The 25,776-nt window shown below is 37.6% G+C and overlaps 1 protein-coding gene, 1 long non-coding RNA gene and 1 pseudogene across 4 annotated transcripts; 2 read left to right on the top strand and 1 right to left on the bottom strand.

Moving 5' to 3' along the window:
- Positions 1–1,001: 1,001 nt before the first annotated feature.
- On the top strand, positions 1,002–4,900 carry LOC105040261 (uncharacterized). The gene is made up of 3 exons (XR_831083.3): positions 1,002–1,205; positions 3,313–3,424; positions 4,313–4,900. It is a non-coding gene; the product is annotated as an uncharacterized lncRNA (long non-coding RNA).
- A 549-nt stretch (positions 4,901–5,449) lies between these two features.
- LOC140856705 (uncharacterized) lies at positions 5,450–23,964 on the bottom strand. 3 transcript variants are annotated; one of them, XM_073254908.1, is made up of 5 exons: positions 23,777–23,964; positions 17,301–19,595; positions 9,112–9,232; positions 6,770–6,829; positions 5,450–6,694 (listed from the first exon to the last, which is right to left on the bottom strand). In XM_073254908.1, exons 2-5 carry the CDS (start codon positions 19,445–19,447, stop codon positions 5,603–5,605), a joined length of 3,420 nt encoding a protein of 1,139 aa, XP_073111009.1. In that variant the 5' UTR covers positions 19,448–19,595; positions 23,777–23,964; the 3' UTR covers positions 5,450–5,602. The 3 variants fall into 3 exon arrangements, with proteins under 3 accessions (XP_073111009.1, XP_073111007.1, XP_073111008.1); XM_073254906.1 differs by having other exon boundaries at positions 17,301–19,590; XM_073254907.1 differs by having other exon boundaries at positions 17,301–19,460.
- LOC105040341 (uncharacterized) lies at positions 23,737–25,107 on the top strand (annotated as a pseudogene).
- Positions 25,108–25,776: the final 669 nt, after the last annotated feature.

Here is a 25,776-nt window from a genome sequence, read left to right as displayed (position 1 = left end):
GAAAGATAAGACTATCGTCGGCCATCATCTAGTAGAAAGATGAAAGGTATGAGTTGGTCCCTTGAGGCTTTGAGAGCTTATTATTGTAGGAGCATGACATTTTGTGGGGTGTGGGTCCATCAGCCATCGTCTGGCCATCCTATCAGGATCCTTGGGACGCAAGTGGAGGGGAGGCGAGGTTGCCTGAGAAGTACGGAATTGGATAACAAAATTTTTTTTTTCTTCAATGGCCAGATTTTTTCTTTTTCCTTTTTATTTAATACAGATATATTAACAAATAATATATTTTAATAAAATAAATTATTTTAATAAAAATAATATATTTTAGTAAAAAATAATATATATCATAGTTGAGGAGAAGATCAAAAAATTGGTCGATGGCTATGTGAAGATCAGGAGATCAAAGAAAGAATCTCGCGACAATAGAGTAGAATAAAAATTTCTGATCTTGATCAATGACGGAAGGCAGGCAATGGAGATGGATTTGAATGCTGTGGCATATCAGACGTTGGAGTCGAACAAGATGGATCTGATGAATGTAATATAAAAAAATTATATCATATGGGATTATAAGCTAGTTTATAATGTTGTTAAAGCCTGGACCTCTCCCTCGCTAAACCAAGGAGGCTTTTTAATTGATGTGGGCTGTGAATCAGTGATCATAACCAAAAAGGGGAAATGATCTGTGCCCCACGGGCGGTGCAGCATCGTACGCACCGCCCGTGATGATTAGCCCATGTACAGGTTCGGAAGAGGAAATTTTTTTTTAGATGCCGCATCTTAATCTCATGCATAAGCCAATTATCCTGTGCGGTGTGCACCGCCCGTCGTCCACAAAGCATTTCTCCAAAAAAAAAAAAAAAAAATCGTCGTTACCACGGCCCGGCCCACGGCCCCAATATCAGCTCACGGGATTCCGGTAAACCCGACCCAAATCATGTCACATCCGGTACCCGTTTACAGCTGCTTGGTCCGCGCCTCCGCATCGAACCGCTCGCCTGGATCCGCTCTCAGGCGATCAAGCGAAGGGCATTAAATATTATGGCAGGCGATTAAGCGAATGGCATTAAATATTATGGCAGGCTTGGAGGCTCCCGTTTGTTGATGATGCTTGGACGAGCTGCTCTCCTCTTCGCCGTTACGTGAGATCGGTTAGTGGGATTCTTGGATTGCAAGTTGCAACCCACCCATTCCCTCGCTCGTAGGTATTCTCTCTCTTTTTCCGATGATTTCTTGAAATTTCTTTTGCCAAATCACCAGCGGCAGTTCGATAATCTCTGCCTTTTTCCTTTTTGTTTTTGCCCCTTTTCATGTGTCATTGGAATCACAAGAATCCCTCCTTGTAATGAGCCAGCCCTAGAAATAATTGGCAGTTCCTACGAGCCAGGGTAACTCACCCTAACTATTATTGGATGGGGCTTTGGTCTTCGGATGTTTTCTTTCTTTCTTTCTTTTTTAGGGCATTGGATTCCATTTTCCAAACAACTATGCCTCGTTCATGGCTAAACAACGTTGGTGGAATTATGATCTTAATCTAGCATGTTGATATTGCAGCAAGTTTGTAGATTCTGAAGATGGGAGAGTGGAAATTCGCATCAAAATATTCGTTATAGCATGATTCTGGTGGTGAATTCGGCGGGTTACTGGACAATTTTCAAAGTTTTAACATAAATAGAGGCATCTTTTGTGCAGTTGTTTATCAAGAACCTATTGGAGATAGAACGGGGAACTCTCATACCTGCCTGCTTTGATCCTATATGTGTAGGCTAATTGATTAGCAACTGTACCAGACACATGCCCTTCTAAAGGAAGAAGTTTTAGCCAGTGATCATCCATCCATTTGATGATTGGGCTGGGAATGCTGTTGTCCTGCGAAGGGACCATAATATCATACGTAATGTCGACTGGATTTTGGATGACATAAGTACAACCATTGAAAAGACTTTATCCTTTCTAGTGTTCGCAAACATTAGAGATGGGAGCAGAATATTGACCTGATTGGACTTAGATTGCACTGCATTTCCTAATACTCCTAAATTTAGATAAGTCGAAGTCGATTGTGGCAATATAATCTCAATTGTTACAGTTCTTTTGCTTTGCCCCTTTTATGTATTCCACTTCCATGTATTTTTGTTATATAGTAGTTGTCGTGTTTTGCCATACTTTTGGAAAGCAAAGAACTTGATCGACAAACCATTTGGTATAGAAATGACTCCCTTGATTGTTATGGAGTCAATCTTGTGCTAAATGTTGCACCATATGCCTTTGCCTTCCTATGCATGTCTCCCGCTTTTTCTAATCCTTGAAATGTCAAAAGTTGATTTTCACTTCGCAACGAGTTTCATATATTACTTGACAGCTATTCTTCATCGAAAAAGCTATTCCGCAGTTAGTATCCTAACTTGTTATTTTTCAGTTGCAACATCCCTATCTGTGCTGCTGTTGAATTTGTGATCATAGCAATTTTCTTGGTTGTACATGTTTTTCCTCTTTTTTTTTGTACGTTTGGATTTCAAGAATTCAGTCGAAGTACGATATAGTTAATCAATTCCTTAACAGACAAGATCTTTTAAAGATGCTGTAAGCAAGATGCTTAAGTGTTACTTCAGGATTCATAACACCACATATTTTGTACCTGGCAACACCATAATGGTCATTCAAGTTATTATCAGGTTCGGCTAGATTATTTTTGAAAAAAAATCTAGAACAAAGATTAAAATTGTCATTGTATCATCCAAAATCAACTAGAATAGCATGCCATGGCTCTCAAGAGGAAAGCAACTTGGAATCATTCCTGATGGGCTATGTGCTATTTCTGCAAAAGTAGATGTTTTACGAGACCATATTCTGATTTTATTCTTTTGCTTATACTTTCTACTGAGAGCTAAATGTGATTTTCTATATAAAACCTTGTCATCGTTGCTCTTTGTTTAGACTATTCTCAGGTAGTGGGAAATTTGAAGGTTTTTTCTTTGGTTACATGATCTCAAAAAATGTCACCAATAATATAGGCTTTGATCCAATAAGTAGGGATCATTTTTGATGGTTAGATTGGTTACTTAGCTTCTTTTGGATTATTAGTTTATTGATGTAAGTAGTAATCTATTCTAGCACGCAGATTTACACAGTTACACCATGAAGACTGGATGATAATGATAATATACTATTAGGCGTGCTATATGCACAAGCAAAGTCATTTAGCAGTTTTTTGCACTGTATCTTTAATGAAAATATCTTTTTCAGCTAGTAGGCTATTCTTGACACCCGAAAAATGTGACAATGTCCTGATGATATCAACTTTGATCATCCTAGGAATGGAAATCTGAGTGTTACCACCAGAAGAAGCTTATTGACGTTGAGTGGAATCTTATGCATGCTGGAAGACCATGGAGAAAATGCAGCAAGCAAACTGAGACTAGGCAAGGTAATGGACTATTATTTTGAGTTTTGCCAATCTCTTGAGTTATTCTCTGTGGTTCCTCTGCTCAGTTTTTTTTTGCAACATGGATGCTGTACTCCCTAAAGTTTCCTGTGGAACAGGAACATCTAAATCTCTGAGTTTTTTTCCCCTGAAATCTTTTGGGTTCCTTTGAAATTCTGAGCTATCTTTGCTGATTTTCTTGGATTTACTAGTTAAATCATAACTGATCGTACCATTTTTGCTGCTGTTTGTGCTGCATAAGAATATGTGCTTCTGCAACTCTCTTAGTAGTCAATCCATAGTAGAATTTGGCAGAAGGGATTAACTAGTAAGAACTGATCTGTTACCTTTATTTGAGGTTGATGGCTGTTGATGTCATCATCCCAGTTGACTGCCATTGTCACCAAAGTCATTTATGGAGCCTTGATTCCATAATTTTTGAAAGGAAGGGGTGGGGTGGTTTGTATATAAGCCATTTTTAATTCAATTGGACTTAAGTTTTAGCAACCTTTGTTTTGATCTTTGGTTTCAGAGATGCTAAAACAGCAGACTTCATTCCTTAGTGTGCCCTGACATTACATGATAATGTATTCCTCACTTGTTTTATTATCTTTTTTCTGAAAAAAAAAACTTTTATCACTTTTTCCTGATTTTTAAACTAGAAATCTAAATGTCAAATTAAAATGCCATATTTTTCCATGACTGAAACTGGATGGTTGCAATCGGGACCTATATATAAATCAAGTTTTCAACCCTCGCTTCTGAGTGGTTGTAATATTTCTTTGTTCTTTTCATCAGATGTTTAGTATTTAAATACTGCATCTTACGTTACAAATTTTATGTGGTGTTTATTATTTCTGACATATTCCAGTTGTAATAAAACTTGTTTAGGATGTTCAGCATGTGGTTGAGCAGTGGAAATTTCCTCGTGTTGTCGAAGAGCTAGCGGAATTTGAAGGAAGGAGGAAAAAGTGATCGCTGTCAAAGGGAGAGTTGTTTGAATTGGCCACCACATGTAAGAAAGTCTACGAAGATGAGTTTGATCATATAGATGACTCCCATGTAAAAATCCAGAAGTGCAAACTGATGCTGATGAGGAAGACAACAAGGATATGCAAATCAAACGCGATGATGCAGGGTCTGACAGTAATCAGACGATTGAAATGATCAAAGAAGAAATAGATTTTGCTGGCAAAAATCTTCTGGGAATTATGAATAGTAAGAAAGTCGGGAAAAAAGATATTATTTAAAGAGGATCAAGCTAGGTGGAAGTCCGCTAGTATCTTTCTTAATGCCATTTTATTTTGTTTAACTGTGTTGCCATTTTCCAAGTTGCAAAGAAGGGGATGAATATGGTAACGATTTTTAGTTTAAGTTGTTTTTTCACTGATGAGTACAGGTGTTAATATTCCCAATAGATTGTGACAACATTGTAGGTGATGAATTTTCAACGTATCATCTGGCTTTCACTTCCTAGCCTGTGTGGTTATTGTGTGCTTGTCTTGCTGTATCATTTGCTTTTCTACTTATCATTCGAGTTGGTAACGTGATTTTGAAAGCGTGATGATGGAATTTTGTGTGACCAAAAATTGCTGACGTTGAATGTTTCCATTCCACTTCAACCGAAGTTGTGGTCGGAATTTGCACAGGCACGTTAGCTATAAGAGTGGTAAGGTCATAGACGCGGGATATGATCAAGCCAGCTCGCAATCTCCTCGAGCTGTTCTCTCCCAGGGTGATACCGGTCCTGACCTCAAACTAGCAGACATTTGCCCGCCCAGCCCGGGAAAGAAAAGCTCAACCATCAAAAGGGGAAAAACGTATGTCAGGTGCCCTGAAGGAAACAAACACGTCAAATAATTATATAAAACATACTTACGGATTCGTCGTTGCATGAGCAGTCAAGTCGTACATGCATATTTCGACATCTTATTTTAGGAGGTAGGTAGGTGTGCATAAAAAAGCATTAACTTTCATCCTCACCCAGACTACTCTTGAATCAGCCAAATTTTCAAGAACAAGAGAACCTTTAAAACGAAAAAAAAGGCAGATACCTTTAATATAACCATATTTATTACCCTTGTAGCCGCTGACTAAAAAGGAGAATACAGATCATACAAAACGTTTGATTACACAAAAAGGGAGCATCACTTGACCAGTGGATAGCCACACCAGAGGATGCTAAACGCCTCTCCTAGTCCTAGGAATATCCGGCCTCCATCCCATCCCACTCTGCACGGCTCCTATGTTTGGCACAGCATGAAATTGCGCATCGCTGGGATGGGCGCTATAAAGGGACGGCTGCATCAAGCCATTTACAGGCAAACTCACATCAGCTGGCCCTCTAGCCGACGAAAACCAGAGGCCGGGTTGCTGCCTCCCAGGATGTGCATTTACGATGCCAGGCACCATTCCAATCTGGGGTTGCTGTGGAGGCATAGGCAGCGGTGCAGCCGACGATACAAGCTGCTGTGGTGGGGTGTAAGGTTGGAACGGCAGCAGCTGCTGTGGAACTGATGCTAGATGCTGATTCATTTGGAAAGGCTGCCCAGTTTGCTGTGGATAGACATTGAATTGTGGAGGGGGAGGTAGAGGTGCTTGCACCTGTGAATGGTTATCTGGGTTAGGCTGCCACTCTGGAATATCATCATCATCATCATCATTCCATGGCTGGATTTCAATTGATGGTTTCTTTACAATCTCACCCTGCCCATATTTGTATACCAGTTCTCTCATTTGATCCACCGGCCGAGCATGTGGCAACACATGCCGACGGCTCACAGGCACCCCAGCAGGTTGAGATGGAATAGGTTCCGAATCTTTTAAGCTACCATGAACAAAATGAAATTCAGGAAGGTCATCTTCCTCCTTAGCATCCCCTGGACCAAAGCCAGGGGGTACATCATCAAATGTGTCATCCTCGGGTGGTGGGGCAGGATTGGTAGGTGTGTCTGGAGGGAGGGATGGGATTGACGATCTAGGAGTAGAGCTAGAATCAATATTATGCTGTTTTCTTGAACTCGACTGTTTCTTCGTGCTACTGTGCTTGTGGTGTGAGGACAACCTAGGTGATACAGTCACATAAGGCCTTCTCCATACAACCACGCCAATGAGACCATCCACAGTTGACTGAAGGGTCTCCGCATGCTCGTTTGGAAGACACCTCCCAAGCATTTCAATAATTCTGGAGTGAGGAGGGCAGCAGTATAATTCCACTCCCGGGGCAGGCTCAGCAAATCCTACTCTCTCATCTGCAATGTACGACTCAATCGTCTGCAACCAATAATAGGAAAAAAGGTCAGAGAACATGAGAGCTACAAGCTGTTGTTAGATGTAGAGAAGTACAACCTCAGACAGGTTCAAGCGACCACTCTCGGCAGAACCATCCCTCCAACAGAACTGGACAATCTGCAAATCATGAACAGATGGTATGAATAGGAACAGCAGTGACAGTGTGACTAAGCCCAACGACTAAATAGAAAAGCATAAAGCTGGTTTCAGAACACGTCTTGTGATTGGATCTCCCTCATCAATGTGACGTCAAGCCAGTCATATCGACTAAACGTAATATCCCTCTTACTTTGGTTATGCAATGAAAGATGCTAATAAAGACCCCAATTGACGAGATTTTTGGAGAAACTCAAGGGTGCATTGGCTTTGCATTGCCCATCACCTGGTCTCTTTTCTATCCTCTTCCCCAAACGTAACTACTATCTTCTTTTGTTCCTTTTTTGTCTTCATTTTTCTCCGTTGCTGTATTTTTTATAATTTCATTTCATTTCCATATTTGTTCTCATTCTATCCTCCTTGTCATTCTGTACCACAAACGGAGGTGAAAACTCTAAAAACTGATTCAAAGACCCACAACTGAACTCCATGATCACACTTATGTATCAGCAAAATTTACTTGTTTGAAGTACTCAAACCTGTACCTGAAAAAGGCTAGAGTACATATTTTATTTAGTCTGGACCATGAACTTAACATCCATTCAGAATTCCCGACCACTAATTGTTTCCTTCGTAAATCCTCTAGTTGCCTTTTTAAAGTGATATCTTCATCTCTTTTAACTTAATACATTCCCTCTGCCTTTCATAATTTTCTTTCAAATCTAAAGCTAAATTTCAAGTCTGATAATTCACATACATAACCCAAATGATACAATAACCAAGAATGTTTTCTCAATCCTACATTTCGAAATCAGACTGTTAACAGTCATGCCAAAGAAATTTGGAAAAAAAAAAAGGTAGAAAACACAAATTTGTTACTGCTTTTACTGTTGGTCAAAACACCATTAAAAAAAAAATTCTGAACCCAAGTACCCTTCTAGTATCAATGGACATTGTGATGAAGTCCACCTCAAGGTTTGTAAAACTCAGTTTTAAAATATCATGATTATGGGTCCATACGACATCAAGTAGCATCAACTATAATTCCTCATTCATGTTCTCTGATCCAGTTTTCATTTACAATTCAAAACAGATGGCATTTGTGTAACTCTTCTCTATCATGATGAGTCAAAGTTACCATAATAGTTATTCAACAATGTCAATGGATTGACAATTCATTTGAATATCTACACTGACTCATGGATTTCCATGAATATTTACATGGGACCCTAAAGGCTAATGGTATGAGACGTTCTCAAATGTTACAAAGGAGATATAATCACCATCATGGCTGGTCGACTAACTCAACAACAAGATGCATTTTTTTAAGCGCTTTGGTCCAAGATATTTATATTGTCATCCCCTTTTCTTTTTGCCATCATGTTTCCCAGTGTATTGAATATCATTTCACTGCCTTTTTATACTCTTCACACGCAAACACATTTATTGGTAAATTTTGATGCATAAAGACTACACCTCATACTGACAGGCAAAAGATTCAAAGGAAAAGTCTAGGAGAAGATATACCATTCATAGATTGAGCAACTTGTCAAATAATAAAAACAAATATCCAATTGAAAACCATGATTTTCAATAAAATATTCAAGAAAGATCAAGAAGGCCTATGAGTAACATGATTCAAGATAAATCTCTTGCATACACCATTGGTAAGTGAGCAACTTGTCAAATAAAATATACCATTGATAGGTTGATAAAAGAGAAAAAAAAAAAAAAAAAGAAGTCCCGGTAAGTATCATGATTCAAGAGAAAATCTCTTGGATATTACACGTAAATGGAAGTATATCACATCAACACAAGAAAATAACCACAACAAATCCATCACATTAAAAAAGTTAGCATTTTAGTTTAACTAAGAAAAAGTTTGACAAAAACTGAGTGAGTATGTCTCGCAATAGTTTTCAGAGAAATTTGATGTTGTGGCATCCCTAACAGCTCATCTAAATTAGGTCAATCAACAATAAATGCAAGACAATATGCTCGGATGATATTAAATTTGATTAGCCTTCAAGTACTGGAAGTTCGAGGTGACGATGACAGCAATCACGAAGATTGCGAGCATAATTTCTTAGCACAAGTTAGATGAAGATAAAAGAAACATTACAATAGTGCATCAGCTGGTTCATCTTCTACAGCTTTTCTATCATGGGCATGTTTAATAGTTTAAATATACAGAAAGGATGCAGTTAATTAACAGGACCAAAAGACTCCAAGCATGCACTCAAGCTAAGCTATTAAAACAAAAACTAATAAGAAAAATTAAAATAAATGAGGCTGAAAATTACCATAACTGCACGGCTTCGAGATAGAGGAAGCTCTTGGAGGAACTTTTCAAAAGCATCCAGTCTAACTCTTCCCTTAATCTCAAGAAGGCTAGGCCACTCCTGTGTAGATGTTTTCTCACCACTGTAAAGGAACAGAACAATAAGACATATTACTGATATCATTCATACACAGAGAACCATTTTACTGATTAGACATGCAGCCACAAACTTAATAGCAGTATACTTGCATAGTTTCCCGCCTTCAAACACACAGGTGATGAATCAGATGATACGAGAACAAGAAAATATTATCAACTATCAGAATATCGAAAATAACTAAAGCTAACAGAACAGACTTTCAAGCTTGACACCTATGATCATAACATTCCTATATGCAATGACACTGATAACTCAGTAAACCAACAACACTGTGGCATACCACACACCTTCTCATCCCAATCCGATTTGCATTGGTACAGCTGTCTGCCAATCATGAGGGCATATTGTTCAGCATACCATATCAGTACATGTCCAGTACACCTTTGTACCATGAGATTTGAGACCTTCCTGTGCAAGATTTGCCATCTCGGTACCAAACCCATTTTGGTATCGTCCTATTATAATGTCAGTACTGCCAGTACGCCTGGTACACTATCCAATTTGGTATACTGAGTGTCGGTATGTCCTCCTATACATATACCAGTTTGATATCGATACAGTCCAATTGGTACGCACTCGTACTGATCGGTATGGCAAACCTTGTTCCTATGTTTTAGCCTATAGACCAAAAGCTTGGCATATAAGCTTTATGGCTGTCAATCCCCCTTTAGCTAAGCTTGCTTTTCTTAAATAATTTAAAAAAAAAAAAAAAAAAACTTTCATTCATATTCAAGGACAGGGAGACTGCACACAGATTTCGACTTGCAGGGCCAACAACCGTGAACTCCTAGCATTTCTAATTAAGGTGGCCCTAACAAATGGATGGAAAATGGGGAAAAAGAAGTGCACTTAAAGTATAGTTGATACGACCTGTAAAATAGTCAAAAAATACATTAATTAAACCCCAATTAGACATATAACTAATCAAGAGCAACAGCTATAGACACAAAATCTTCTATAAATCTGCAGTCAACTAGACAACTAGTATCCTTGTAAATCGTAAAGACTGCTCTCACTACAGAGCATAGATATTATAGTTGCCAAGCTTGGAACAGCAATCAACTTCTCGTTTCTTTCCCAATACTTTTGTGAACATATCCGCTAGTTTATCCTTGAATCTTACGATGTGAGGGACTGAAGGAGTTCTCTACCTTCAAACTTTCATGAATAAAATGATACTGCAATACATAAGATTCTCATTAAGAAATAAGTTATTGACAATGAGCACTGCTCAATGGTCATCCTAGTGTAGCACTGAGAACCCATCTAACTAGGAATTTCATTTATGCAAGTAAAAGTTTCAACAACAAAACTTCAACATCTACCTCAATATTAAAGCTACGACACTATGTCACCAATTTACCAACAAAAATGCAACTTCCTAGTGTTAAACCTGTCTACCAGTTTGCATACGATAATTTTGTCTGCATTATATGCTTTTTCCTAGAATTCCCTTCATATGTGGAGACAAAACAAATAGAATACTACACGAGCATCCAGCATTGAAGTGCCACGCCGGTGAACACAGAGCATATGGTACATAGTGTTGTGAACCATATATCCACAGTATCGGCTCATCTTGCTTAGGGAACCCATATCACATGTACGTGACACACTGGTATAGAAGCAGAGAATTTGTGCTTAATTTTTCTACATTATCTGCTCATTATAGGCCGGTTTGAATGCCGAGAGATCAAACTGGTGCAATGAGATCTCCGCAATTTTATCAGCAGAACCTCGGTTGCGAAGTCAAGCTGAAAGTCACCCGTTCAAAGAGATCAAACCGATGGGGCTCATGCAAATGAGTGGATTCATGCTAATGGTTAGGTTTGATGTGGGTTTCAGATGGAGCTGATACAGGTACTAACCATGTTAAATGCTGATTAGGTCACAACTATCACTATTAAGTAACTAGTACAAACTGTTAGAAGGTATTGCCATTGACATTGCTATTCATAAAAAAAAATAATACCTCCAATATTGTCATTATTGTATTTAACACATCATATTTATTTTTCAAATAGTTAAAAAATAGTAACTGCATATGCACCCATACATGCAAACCACATGCAGTCCCCTGACCGCCTGAAAATTGCAGCCACTTTTTAAAACACCAAGGACAAGATAAATCACCTCCATAAATGAATTAGTTGTCTCTCAAAATCAGGATTAATTGTCATCAAAGCTGCCCCAATTCTTCAAAATGTCACCTTTCCACCATAATCTTAAACCAAAAGCTTATAGCACAAAGATCTTATCAAACTGACAAGAGCTTCCAACATCCAAACAGGCAAGCGTATTGTTTAGTGCACTTAGATTACTGTCTTGACTTGTATCTTTACATATTTAATTAAATATATCTTTAACTTTTCATGTTGAAAATTGAGTTAACTATTATATTGTTTTGTGATTCTAGTCTAAGATAACATACATATAAAAGTCAACAGCTTCTTCAGATAATGTACTGCACACACTTAGGAGCTTTATTGTCAACAACCAAAACATGTTTGTGATATCAGGAACTTCACATGCTTGGATGGGTCAAAACTTGTCTGGTAGTTCAAAACATTTCCAAACTTCACTAGGACTGAGAGAAAATAAGGGTTTTAAATTGCCACATCTCAGTACATCAAACGCGTGTATCCTCTGGTAGCTTATCTTTTTCATGCTGACAAAAAGTTCAAAATGATGGTACTTACAATTTGCAAGTCCACTCTATTATTGGGTACAGGAATATGGCAATTGATAAGAAACTCAATTTTCATGTTGAAAATTGAGTAAGCTATTTTATTGTTTAGTGATTATAGTCTAAGATAGCATACATAAGCTTCTTCAGATAGCATACTGCACATACATTGGAGCTTGAATTTCAACAACCAAAACATGTTTGTGATATCAGGAACTTCACTTGCTTGGATGGGTAAAAACTTGTCTGGTAATTCAAAAAGCTTCAGCAGAAGGATATTGAGAGAAAATGAGGGTTCTAAATCGGCACATCTCAGTACATCAAACATGTGCATCATCTGGTAGCTTATCTTTTCATGCTGACGAAAAGTTCAAAATGATGATGCTTACAATTTGCAAGTCCCCTCTATTGTTGGGTACAGGAATATGGCAACTGATAAGTAACTCCATCCAATGCGAACTCTTCAAACTCTAAAGCAAAGTACTCAATAGCTTTATCAGACCTAATCAGTTTTTTTTCCATTATTAAATGGTGGGTTTAACGATGCCATGATGGTGAACACTACAAAATTTAACATGAGATAGAGCTGAGTTATGTTTCAATTTTCAACAAAAACTAATGAAATACTTATCAAACCCACCATGATTTAAGTATTCATAAACAAACTCAAATATGAGAGGATCTGAAACTAAAGGCAAAAATTTTTCATCACACAATAGCTTAGAGAAGAATGTTGGTATATAATATTACAAAATTGATCCAGAATCCGAGATCAATGACCAAGCCGGCAGAGTCACTAGTAAGGAGAGACAGATGTACACTAAGCATATATTAGAATGCAACAATAAATATGCCAAGCTGACATGCCCTTCATAAATCACACCTTTTGGTCTATATTCCTAGATTATAATATAACTAACAAATTGAAAAACAAAGGTTAGACTTAGTGGAGTTTACCTCCTCGAAGTACAGAGAAAGAAAACCTGGGATTAATTGAAGGAAAGGATGATGTTAGAAATTCAAAGCAGTACCATTTACAGGATGTTCATACGACAAACGCATCTGCCAGTGTTCTAAAAGACTGCTGTGGTATGTGGGAGCAGTCAAAGGACCACAAATGTGGGTCGCATATGCAGGTGCATATACAGTTACCATTTTTTTAACTTTTAAATCTAATAATAATTAATCATTCGTGCTTATCACTTAGCACATAAGAGCTATGAGCAATAATTATAAAAACAACATTTTAATATTATCACCTGTATTAGGCCCACCTAAAACTTACATCGATGCTAACCATCAGCTTGAACCTGCCTCATCTGCATGAGCCCAAATCAGAGGGGACCATATATGTGGCTCCAATATAGTGGCTCACATGCAGCTGTATAATACTAAGCAGACTGAATATGTAGCCACATAATGCTAAGTGGACCACTTTTACGGTCTATATGAAGTATGAACACATTTAGTAACTGCATATAGGCAATGTGGTGCACTCAAGGGAACACATACACATGCAGTTGTATGAACCAAATTTAAAAACATTAGTTTCTGAATCCCTTTGTCCCAAATCAAAGTTTTGCACGATTGCAAACATGATGACCATTCAATTCCAACAAATCAAATCCATTTCTATGTCAACCAGGCAACTCTTGATCCAAGACAATGGATGTAGAATATCAAGGGAAACATGATATTTTGATGTTTCAAGTTGCAAGCTTCAGAAGAACCTTCATATTAAAAGTGCCTTTTTTCTGGTAGAACAGACATATATCACCAAGAAACGCATGCACGGTAACATTATCTGATTGAGTCTTCATCACACAAATGAGCATGACGAACTTAAGTGTCAAAACCAACTGACTCCCTCCACTAACTACTTGAGCATCATCAACACATAGAGCTTGCATAACATCCATCCAGATTCACACAAACACCAGATGAAAAAGTACAACACCGTGCAATGAAACCAACACCAATATACAAATGAAATAAAAAGGGGTAAGAGATAAAAATGCAACCTAATGATCCAAAAGGTGGCGCTCATATGTGACCTTTGGAACTTATGTATGAGTGGAGCGCCTAAATATTAATTAGAAAATTAGAAATAATTCATATAGATTCAAAAATATTAAGTGTTAGAGAATGAGAGAGAAAAGGTGGAAAAGGCAGCAAGAAGCAAAGAAGAGAAAGGACTTGAGAGGAAAACTATGGGAGGCAACGAGAAAAGAGCAGAGGTACTGCAGCATGCAATGGCAGCTAAGAACAGTGGCAGCAGTAGCAAAGAAGAGCAGCAATACAAGGAAGTGAGTCAAGACACCAGAGGAATTATGCCACCATCTAAAGTGGGGAATCACCACTTTCTGACTTCTCCGCCCCTCATCTCCTCTCCCATCAATTAAGCATGAAATGGTTAGGGACCAAAATAAAAATCAATGCTTTAATACCCGAACAACCCGCTGGAATATGACAAATCTGCTAAAGTATGCTTTGTGCAATGCACAAGACCCTACTGGATGCCTATCAGCCAATTGGCAACCATGACATGTCCTAACCACATATGGAACACCAAGGCCATAAGCAAGGCGCCACCAAGGGCCCACCTCCCAACATAAGTAGGGGTGGCAACAGGTCAAGTTTGGATCAATCAACCAAAACCGCACCCACCCCCCATGAAAAATCCATACCTATACCCAACCCATATCCGTCTCGGATCGGATCGGGTCGGGTAAAATAGAAAATCCAGTTTAGATCAAATCGAGTATACCCATTTTGCCTCAGGTCGGGTTGTATCGGATCGGATCAGGTCGGCTCGGATCGGGCCTCATCAAAATCCTTCATACCCTAAAAAAAGAAAAATCATTCTTCTTAGCAAGATTAAGCTCTCAAAACCTCAAGGGATCAACTCACACCACCATATATCTCTTTTAGGTGCTCCCCTTCCCCACGGATCTCTTTCAGATGCTCTCCTTCCCCACAGATCTCCCCTTCCCCACGGATCTCCCTCAGGTACTCCCCTTCCCCATGGATCTCTCAAAGAAAGAATGAAATGAAAAAAAAGGAAGAGAAAAAAAAAACCCCTCCCCTTCCCCACGGATCTCTCAAAGAAAGAATGAAATGAAAAAAAAGGAAGAGAAAAAAGGGAAAAACCCATCCAATCTTCCTTAAGTGCTCTCCTTCTCCACAAATCTCTGAAATAGAGAATAAAATGAAAAGAAAACGAAGCAAAAAAAAAAAATGCAATCTATGTGGAAAGGGTCTTACCTACTAATCATTTTTTGTATTTCCTTTGCTTTCGTTGATTTATTTCTATGGTTTTGCATGGTTTTTCCTTTGTTTTTTTTCCATCCATAAGAGCCTCAATCAAGAGAGAGGCGTGAAGCTTTTTTTTTTTTTCCATCCACTAGAGTCTCAATCGGGTGGGATGCTTGGAGCGGTCAAATAGGAAAGCTTAGATATTGGCCAGTGTTTTGTTTTGGGTCTTTATATTTAAGGTGTTTAAATGGTAAGATTTTGTATTGGGTATTTATATATATGAGTTTAAATAATATTTATATATAGCAGATCGGGTTCAGGGCAGGGCATACAATTATCCATACCTGACCCGAATCCGCTTCAGATTTTTTTCCTAAAACTCATACCCACCCCGGATTATAATCAGATTGAGTAAAATCCACTCCATTCGGGTTGGGTCGGACAAAATTGCCACCCCTAAACATAAGCCACCAGGGCTGCTTTTCTTTACAGACTTGAGGACAACAACACATCTCATTGGCACTTCGTCTCGTAAAATCAGGTCAACATACAATCTCTTGAAGGAAAATAATTAAAGAAATGAAAAGGCAATAAATTATATGAATATATGAATGCATCAAAGAAAGAAAAGAGTGGAAAAAAGAATGGAGATAAGAGAGAGACAGAGACAGAGACAGAGAAAGAGAGAGAAGCACTCAGTCTATAGCTGATTCATCCCTGTTAACATTATTAAATATTCAAATACATACTACCATGTATGCAGAACACAAATGTGGGTAAGGTTAAAAAAGATGGGTCTGTATACTTGTAACAACTAATTAGCCCAAATCAATTATTTAAGGCCTGAATACATTTCAAATAAAGAGTAAAAGCCCATTAAAATGAATTCAGTAATAACAAGCTTTTGACATAAATTTAGCAACTCTCATAAAAAAATAAATTGAAACTGCAAAACTCAACATACTGCAACACAACTAATAAGCATATTACTCCAAGAACAATCAAGTTCATAATATATGCAAGATAAAATAATTAAGCCAGAAGGATATCTTAAAAAGAACATCATACATAATTCTTGAATATTTATAACCATAAATCAAACTGTATCCATTAATTCTGGTTGGCTCAATAAAGACCTTTCCATCATGTCCCCAGTTATTTGTTCTACTTCGGCTAGATCTAATTTTAGCACGAGAACTTACGTTATTTTAGCAACTAAGATCAAGAATTTCACATGTCAATGCCTCTTCTTCTCTGGTCATTCTATGCACATACAAACCCCTCTTTATTCATAGCACTAATATTTAGAAAAATTAGAAGTTATATATCTCTGAAACCATCCATGAAATATTGGAATAAGAATATCTGAATAAATGTGTGTTGTGTCAAATCATGCAGCAACAATTTTAAAACAGACATCAACTTGCAGATAATACTACTTATTTCCCTAGCACAGATGTGAAGTAACAAATTACAAGAAATGATGACTGCTTGTACTACCCAGATTCGTCTGCCTAGTTAAGCTACCAGACATCACACAAGCATAGGAGATCTTAACTAAAGATGCATCTTAATCTTTACATGTCGGAACAACTGCATTTAGAACCATGCTTCTTTCTTGTACGGTTAGATAGGTCATGTTTAGGTTCAAAAGGAAACACAAACAAAGATTAATGTCATTCCTCTGTTGGTCTCTATAACTAAATACTTTATATAACTAAATACTACAACAAGTAAAACACTTACTATGGAAATTCATGGTTAAACTCAAGCCATCCATATACAAGTGTTCCGTAAAAGCATAGCTCAGGATTGAATTAATCCAGACGGTCGTACCAGTGCAACCATTGAGATTATATTCATGTAGCACAGATGAATGCAAAAATTTTACAAGTTGAATATAAACTTAAAATCATACAGGAAAATCATATAGGCAGCTTAAAAATTATCATGGCCAAACGCCTTGTTCATATTCCAGGTTATATTAAATTTATGATAGTGATTTTACTCACTGCAAAAATTGTATAAACATGGTAAAGAAATCTTAGGTACCATAATATTTAAAAAGCTGGAAGAATTTGCCATGGAAAGAAAATACAGTAAAACAAACCTTCTGAAGGAGCCAACAACTGTTGCCAGGGAAGAAATATTCAATTGAATTACACCTTCCCATATATTATCAGTTGTCAAAGCAATTTCAGCAAAGCAGGTGTCCGACTGAACATCAACAGAATCACGCTTCGAGTTATTATCGGTCTTTGTATGCTTCATAGCCACTTCTTGATGACTGTTATTAGTGTTTTCCATGGGATCCTTTAAAGAGGTGTCTGCAAGACCCAACTTAGAACCCAAGTCATCTTTTGAAGAATCTGACTTCGACTGTAGGCTATCTGATGCAGCATTTTGTTTAGGTCCCAAACACTCCGATGCAGGAACTGTCTCAGGCTCCAAGCTATCTATGTTCTTTTCACCAGAACTAGGGCTTTCTTGTAATGTTTCCATTGATAAATTCTCAAATGGTGGTTCAGAATCTAGAGCCTTCATGAACTCATCCAGAGAAACTATTGGAGGAAGCAACTCTGTATCCTTTATTTCATCCACCATGAGTTCTTGCATAAGATCAGTTTTCTCATGCAGAAGCGTGTCTAAATTGCTTGATAGGTTTTTGTCAGCTGAATTAGCCTTTTCAGCTGATTGCACACTTTCAGATGACTTATATTCCTTAGGTTTGGACAAATTCTGACCTATTTTATCATTGGCTCTTGAATGAATCTGCGATTCTTCATGAGGTTTTGCTGGAACTTTAGAGAGAATGCTAGCCCCAAGTTCAACCTCCACCGAAACACCATCCACTTGTTCAACTTCAACCTGAAATTCTCCTTTATGAGTTTTCTTCACCAAGCGTCTGATATCAACTTCTGAATCTGGCAAAACAACCATCTGTGCAAGCTCTTCTGCTTTGGCTAACCGCCACTGTGAAAGTTCCTCTGAAGCAAGTTCCTCAGCAGTCATGGCACATAGACGTTCAGGGGCAATGTCACCAGACAATACTCGCTCTCTCAACTCTGGGTTACTACGATCTTTTAAATTAAACAAAAGAGACCTACCCTTTTCTTTGTATTTCTTATTAACACCACCAAATAATCTAAAAAGCTCTGCTTCAATTCTAAATGCCAGTCTTTCTGCATTTTGAAGTGCTGTTTCTTTCTTATTTCCACCCACTTCATCATGTGCTGTTTTCAGCCTTTTTGAGTCATGGTTTGTCACAACTTCAGCACTCCCAGTGTCAAGATCAGATGCCCAACAGAGCCCATGACCTTGCAAAAGTTCATCTTTGACAACAGAATTATAAATTGGCACTTCATCTGAGCTAACATGCTTCAATTGAAATTCTTGCATATCGCATTTCCCTATTTTTGTGCTGTCACCTGTATTTTCATTGGATCCGGTATCATTAGTTAAGCTAACTTCATCATGCTTCTGGACAGATTCATTGGACGTCAATGTTTCTGACAAGGTTCCATGCGATGACATATTTGAGGTTATAGAGCTTGATGCACTTAGCACAGTGGCAACTTCTCCCTTCCTTTCTGTGCTTGCAACCTCAATAAGAGTACTATTCTTTTCTGCAACTTTTTCTTTGTTCTGCTGGCCAGAGACCATAGCCAATGAAGCAGCCAATGACTCCCTCAGTTTCGACCTCACAGATTCAAATGACTCAGATCGGACCTTCGGTGGTGGCTCCATCTGTGCTGGGCGTTTGTTTTTTGATGACAACTGCTGTGAGCCTGGAATCGCAGGCCTAGCATTTTGACTCTTGGACGATGCTGCCAGCTGTTTAGGTCGTTTATTTGTTGATGATGATGGATGTGAACCAAGATTAATGGACATTGAGGTTTGGTTGTTGACTGATGGATCTGTCCCTGACAGTCCCCTGTTTGATGATGACAAGCGCTCAACTCCCAAGACGACAGGCATGGGAATTTGGGATCTTTGAGATGATTCCATATGAGTTGATTGTTTACTCATGGATAATAAATGATCTGGTCCAAGATTAACAGGCATAGAAGCTTGCACCATAGCATGTGTTAGTTGTTCGTCCACTGATGAGAGCTGTTGTGACCCCCAGCTAACAGGCACGGCACTTTGAAACCTGGGTAATAAATCAACCGGTGCAGATTGTCCATTTGTCAAGGACAACTGTTGTGATCCCAGATCTGTCGGCATGGTTGTCTGGCCCATACTTGATGGCTCCATTTCAGTAACTAGCCTGACAGTGTATTATAACTGATAGTCAATGGTAGTGACAGGCATGGTAATCAAGTGCCCATTAGCTTTCAAAAACTTCACAATTTCCTACTAGATAGCTCAATAGGCCACTGTTATGTCACATAAGATGCCTGTACTGAGATAAACATAATTTAGTGACAAACTTCTTCAAAACCCCAGTTTATGGAGATGACAAGATACACACATCAATTTTGTAAATACCAAACAACAAGGCAAAAATCAAGCTACTTTTATGGGAGGCTGACAGCAGTTGCCTGTCATTCTGAAGCAAAAAAAGAAAGTCTACCAGAGAGAAAAAAAGGCTGTTATGTGTAAAACAGCAAAAGTCTCCCACCATCTGTAAATAATAAGACCATCCAAGTTCCTAAGCTCATTTTCTTCTCTTCTATGACTAAAATAGAATAATCAACAGCCTCCTATATTCTTTGTTTTGCCATACCATAACAATTAATAATCAACCATTTGTCCTCTACTGCTGAGGTAAGCAAGTTATGTTAATGCACTTACGTCAAACTCTATTCCTTCAGAAGTACCAAACATCGAAACTCATATGCATGTGCAGGTTCCGTAATATTTCAACAAATACATTATTTCTAGCCTCAACGATCACATAGAGAATCAACCCTCTAGTTTCACTGCAATGCTATGACCACAAGACACTCCAAAAGTACATCTTGACACTACCCAACCATTCTAATTCCAACATCCAATTACAGCATTTATCCTTATGCAAGTAGATGAAGATGAAATAAAATGATCAACTTATATGCATTTGTTGGTAATCAAATGTGATCAGAACCACATTTTCAGTAACATTAATGCTAGAAAAGTATTACATGTCAAAATTTTGTTTTGAATCCAACACTCTAACAGAGCATCTTGACACCACTCACCTATTCTGATTCTATTGCATATCCGATGACAACATTTATCTCCATGCAAGTAGACCAAGAAGAAACAAAATGATCAACTTATCAGCAATTGTTGGTCATCAAATGTGGCTAGAACCATTTCTCCATTAGCAATAATGCCACAAAAGTATTTTATGTCAAAATATTGTTTTGGATTCATTAATAATGGTTTATAGCTTAATCCAGGATTTTGTGTCGATTATTAATGTCATCAAAAAATAAAATATCTCATAGAGCTTCTTTCTTTCTTTTGAGATGAATTTGATAATCTATCCTGGGGTTTGCCATCTATAATCAAGCTCACCAGCATAAACACTTTTCTTGTTTGACTAGCATACATGTCTAAACAAACTAGAACTCGTATATGAATATAGTCATGCATTTACAGGTTCAGAGATGAAACCCACTTTGTAGCATATATCCCTCTCTTTTTTTTTTGGATGAAAGGGAGATCAAAGATCACCCAAAATTTATTAACAATTAGAAAGAGTTTATGTATAGGAATTTGTAGCATCATCAAAGATTTGCGAAGCGCATATTAACAATTAAGCTCAAAATTCATATCTAGAGCAACAGACGAGTTAGCCAGCAGTCATGTCAATCAGTATTAAGTAATTGATCGACCAATTTGACTGAGAAAATGTCAAACCAAACATCCAGCCAACAACCTCATGATGATAACAAACAAATCATAAAGCTGAATTTGTGTATCTACAAATGGAAGATCAACATCATAAAGAAGGGTTTGTTCGCAATGATGTATGTTCAGGATTAGGGGTGCAAATGAGTCAAGCAGCTTGTAAGCTGCTATGCTCAACTTCAAGTCCACGCTTGATTGGACTATTACCAAGCTCGACTTGAACTCGAGTAACTCAAATAGTTTTTCTAGTCGAGCTCGAGTAACAAGCTACTCAACTCAAAGGTTCACAAGCATAGTCGAGTATATATTTTAAATAATATTTTATTTTATTTATAATATATTATTAATTTAATATTTTTAAAATATAATATTATGTTATTTTTTGTTTTAACAATATTTCTTAATTATGAACAAGGCTCAAACTTGACCTTACTCGAATATGGCTCGATTGATATTTGAATCGAGTCGATCTAAAATATTATTTTTTTAATCTAGTCAAGTTTGAGCTTAGATATTAAGATTCGATCAATCTCAAGTTCAGTTTCGAGCTTGAATGTTTTGAACCAAGTCGAACTCAAGCCTCTAGCTAGTCAACTTAGCTCGGCCCAATTGCACCCCTATTGAGGATGACAATAGGGAATCAAAAATTGAAACCTTCTCTTTTATCCTCGTCCAATTCATACACTACTGCAGACTACCTACTAAAAAATACAAAGAATATAAACATACCAGTTATTGCATGTTTCAAAAATAACAGCCACCACTATCAAGCAAGAGGATTTTAACAAAATGTGCACATACAAAAGGGTCCAAATCAGGAGCTATTTACAAGACTAGTTTAATTATCCAATCCATAATTTTCTCTTCGAAATAGACAAAAGAAACACTTTTGGGGAGGGACAAAAGGCTTTCTTTTCTTTTCCTTATTTCTTTTTTTAGAAAAAGAGAGAGAGAGAGGGATGGATAAATAGCTTTTGTTCAGCTTGCTTTACAACAGATGAGCAACAAATCAAAATATTGTTTTATTAGGTAAACTTTCAGATCCGCAAAATCAGCAAACCATTGCTTCCCCTTGGACAATATGCTAAATGTAATCTTCCAAACAATAAAATGCTAACCATTTAGAAAAACTAACAGCTTTAAACTTCAAGGTTTCATCCTAATTTTGATGGTGCATGATGACTGATTGATATCCAAGTTCAATCGCCTTGTCGCTCATGCTAAACACCCACACAAGTAGAAACTCACAGTACATTCACCCAAATCAACAAAACAAATTGCAAAATAATGACCAAGCTTTCTAGTCCACTGAAATAATTTTATGATCTCTGGAATGATTCTGTAAGGTCAAAATACTTGTATTAAACAGATTCCTCATAAACAAGATTAACGCAAAAATCCACCTCAACAATTATCAATAAATCCCCATAGAACTAACACCTATAAATAAACTTACTGTTCCCTTGCAATTGCAAATGAACATAGAAGAATGTGTATGCTATGCATAAGAAAAATTGCATCTAAGACAACCTTTTCAATCAAAACATTTCTCAGCGGACCAATAACATATGACAAACAAGAATACCTTGCAAAAAAGAGGGAAAGAAACCAAAATCCCAGAATTTCAAACACTTAATACACTCCAATCCCTACAACCGCAAATGAACACAGAACAATGTGCATGCGATGCATAAGCAAAATTGCATCTAAGACCACCTTTTTGATCAAAACATCTCTAAGAAGACCGATAACATATGACAAACAAGAATACCCTGAAAGAAATGGAAAAAAAAAAAGAGGAAAATCCCGGAATTCCAAACACTAAATACACTCATCTAATGAAAAAAGGTATGCAAAACTACATCAATAATGAATCACAAGTTACCTTCAACTGATGAAACAAGCGCAAAGTCTTGCATTGCACAATACTAAGAGCACGCTCACAAAAAGAATGGAAAGAAAAAGTACAGTAAAATAAAGAGGGACAGCGTGAAAACATGCAACCATAAGAAACCTGAACCTCCAAATACACATTTTCCAGCAGGATCAATCTCAGTTAAAATAAATAAATAATCATACGATCAAAACCCTATTTGACCTTGAAACAAGTCTACTCTCTGATCTATATCCACCACTTCACTTTTTCTCCATCATCCTTCGCCTCTTTTTCACCGTAGCATGGAACCAAACCATCATGCATCCCAAATCTTCTCTAAAAACTACATCTTTGAGCACAAGAAAATACTCACTCCAGAAACACGATACGCTGGAATATGCAGAGAGGGAGCGTCTGAAAAGCATGTACACCACGTGAAAGAAAAGCTCAACCTCGGGAAAAAAACATCTTTTTCGCAGCAACGAATTGATCTCAGTAGGGAAAAGAAAGAATAAATAAGGAAACCACCGTAAAATCCCGTTCTGTCAAAACCCTATTTGTCTTGCAGAACCAAGAAAAGCCCTAAATCAATCATAAAGCAGTTCTTGGACTAATCTATATATATCCCCAATCTCCGTTCCCCCGTCTCTTATCCCCTCTTTCTTGCGGCAGCATGATTCAAAACGCTCATAAATCCAAAATCTTCTCGCAAAACTACATTTTTTTAGCACACGAAAAGACCAGCAAACCCTAGATTACGTCCAGCCCAAAAAAAAGAGGGAAAAGCAAAAGAACAATCGTATATCCGAAAAGCTAGGGCAAATAGGAAATGAAATCGAAGACAGAGAAGACTGCAACAGTGTGCTCACCCTCAAGGAGGAATGGACGAGGTCGGAAGGAAGAGATGCGGATTCACAGCCGTCGCGGAGCCGAGGGAAGAGAGAGCCCTAGCAGAGAGAGAAAGAGAGAGAGGCGGCGAGAGTGAAAGGCCGCGCCTTCGTTGTTAGGCTTTCGGAACTAGTCTCCAGGAGAGAGCGGGGGCTCAAGATAATGTCCCGATTTTCCCTTCTATAAAGAATTGTATACGAGCCATTGTGGGACGGCTTCTATCGAAAGCGGTTCGGCGCTTGGGCCAGACCACGGCCCACTAAGCCGACACGTTCTGGGGTGCAGATATTTTATTTGTTTAAGTAGATCAAATCTTAGATTTTAGTTTGGGCTTAATTGCCTTAACAAAATCCTATATTTTTGCATTTTTTTAATTTTAATATATTATATAATTTTTTTTCAATCAGATATACATATTTTGTAATTTGTTACAATATTGACCTACTAAAATAATATAAAATAATAAAATAAGATAGAAATAAGGTGAAAAAACTTAATTAAATTGAAAATATGATTTGTTTATCATCTTCCTCTTATCCAAACCCCTATCCTACTCCCGATCTCTCCCCTCCCAACTCTCTCCACCTCTACTTTTTTTCTTCCTTCAAATCCCTCACCATCTTCCCCTCCCTCGCCTCTCTCTTGCTGCTACAACCTACTCTCCTTTGAGACTCCACCTGCACTCTCTTCTCATCCTATTTTACCTCTATTTTCTTCTAAATAAACATTTATGAAATTCGACGAGCAACTCTGATAAAAAGTGCAGAGATGAAAGAATAAAGCGACAATGCAAAGAAAAAAAATAGGATCTAGTGCAAGCAATGGTCGAAAAAAAATCCCATCCTTAGAAGAGCATGGGACCTCATAGCCCTCTCTATCTCCCTCATGACCTAGATGAAGAAACCCATCGGCCAAAATCTCCTCATATTCCAAATGCCTAAAGATTCAAACTCCACAAACACTATAACTACACCTTCGTCAGAGAGTACAAGTTCTCTCTTTCTAGCACTCTTCTTGTTTGCCACCCTTACACTCCCTCGAAGAAGAAGAGTTCCTTCTTATGTCTTCTGCATGGTGGGAAAGACATTGAGTTTATTGCTAAAGAAAGTATTGGAGATAAACGGAATAAATTATCACCATGCACTAATGAAGTTAAGCAAGAGCTATTTGAGCTTTTAGAGATAGAGAAAAAGATGAATCATTATCTATTAATCATAAAGTAGAAAAGTTTATAGATAAATTCTATTAAAAGATGAGGATTCAAAGGCAGGAGTCTATAATGCACTACATGGAGATGCTTAATGATTCTTAAATTTTTGTACATTTTGCATATCTCCTCTATTCTTTCATTAGTTTTGGTTCTCCTTTCCTCTACAGATGGTTTTTTTTAGTATGTTTGACTGCAGAGAAGTGTCATATGTTTAATATTTGAGTTGTTTCAAATGGTTTATTTATTTTATTATGTTATTTTTAAGTTATAATTAGATTGTGAAACATTGTAAGTTGATATAAGTAACTATTATATATGGCTTAGTTTTCCACTCGGTACAAAAAAAAGGACAATCTCTATTATAGTTTTTTTTTTTTTCTTTCACTCCCAGCCTCCCAACCTGCAATCACGTTCACCTCATCATCTCTTACCCTCTTCTCTTGGTGGCATCTCATCAAATACTTGCACTTGCACTACTCAAAGTCTCCTTCAAATTCTTATCTTCAACATCAACATCCTTTTATTTTTTTCAATATATTTGTTTCTCTTGTCTAATATATGCATCAATATGGTATTTTTGCTATAACTATTTAATTGCAAGATTTTCTTATAAGATTTCTTATAGGACTTGTTGTGACTCTAAGTGCATGAGATCAAGGAGAGGTGCAGGTAGAGTCTAAAAGGAGGGTGGGAGGCAGCAACGAGAGGAGAGGTGAGGGAGGAAGAGATGGCAAGGGATTTGAAGGAAGGAGAGAGGTGGATGTAGAGAGA

Source organism: Elaeis guineensis, chromosome 3 (genome assembly GCF_000442705.2).
Source record: "Elaeis guineensis isolate ETL-2024a chromosome 3, EG11, whole genome shotgun sequence".
NCBI lineage: Eukaryota > Viridiplantae > Streptophyta > Magnoliopsida > Arecales > Arecaceae > Elaeis > Elaeis guineensis.
Note: the sequence above shows the minus strand (reverse complement) of the source record. Positions and strands in the feature narration are given on the sequence as shown.

Coding starts and splice junctions, on each gene's coding strand:
- LOC140856705 (XM_073254908.1), bottom strand. CDS start 19,447: ATGGAGCCATCAAGTATGGGCCAGACAACCATGCCGACAGATCTGGGA. Junction 6,830..9,111: donor CTCGAAGCCGTGCAGTTATG/GTAATTTTCAGC, acceptor CATGATTTGCAG/ATTGTCCAGTTCTGTTGGAG. Junction 6,695..6,769: donor GTCGCTTGAACCTGTCTGAG/GTTGTACTTCTC, acceptor TATTGGTTGCAG/ACGATTGAGTCGTACATTGC.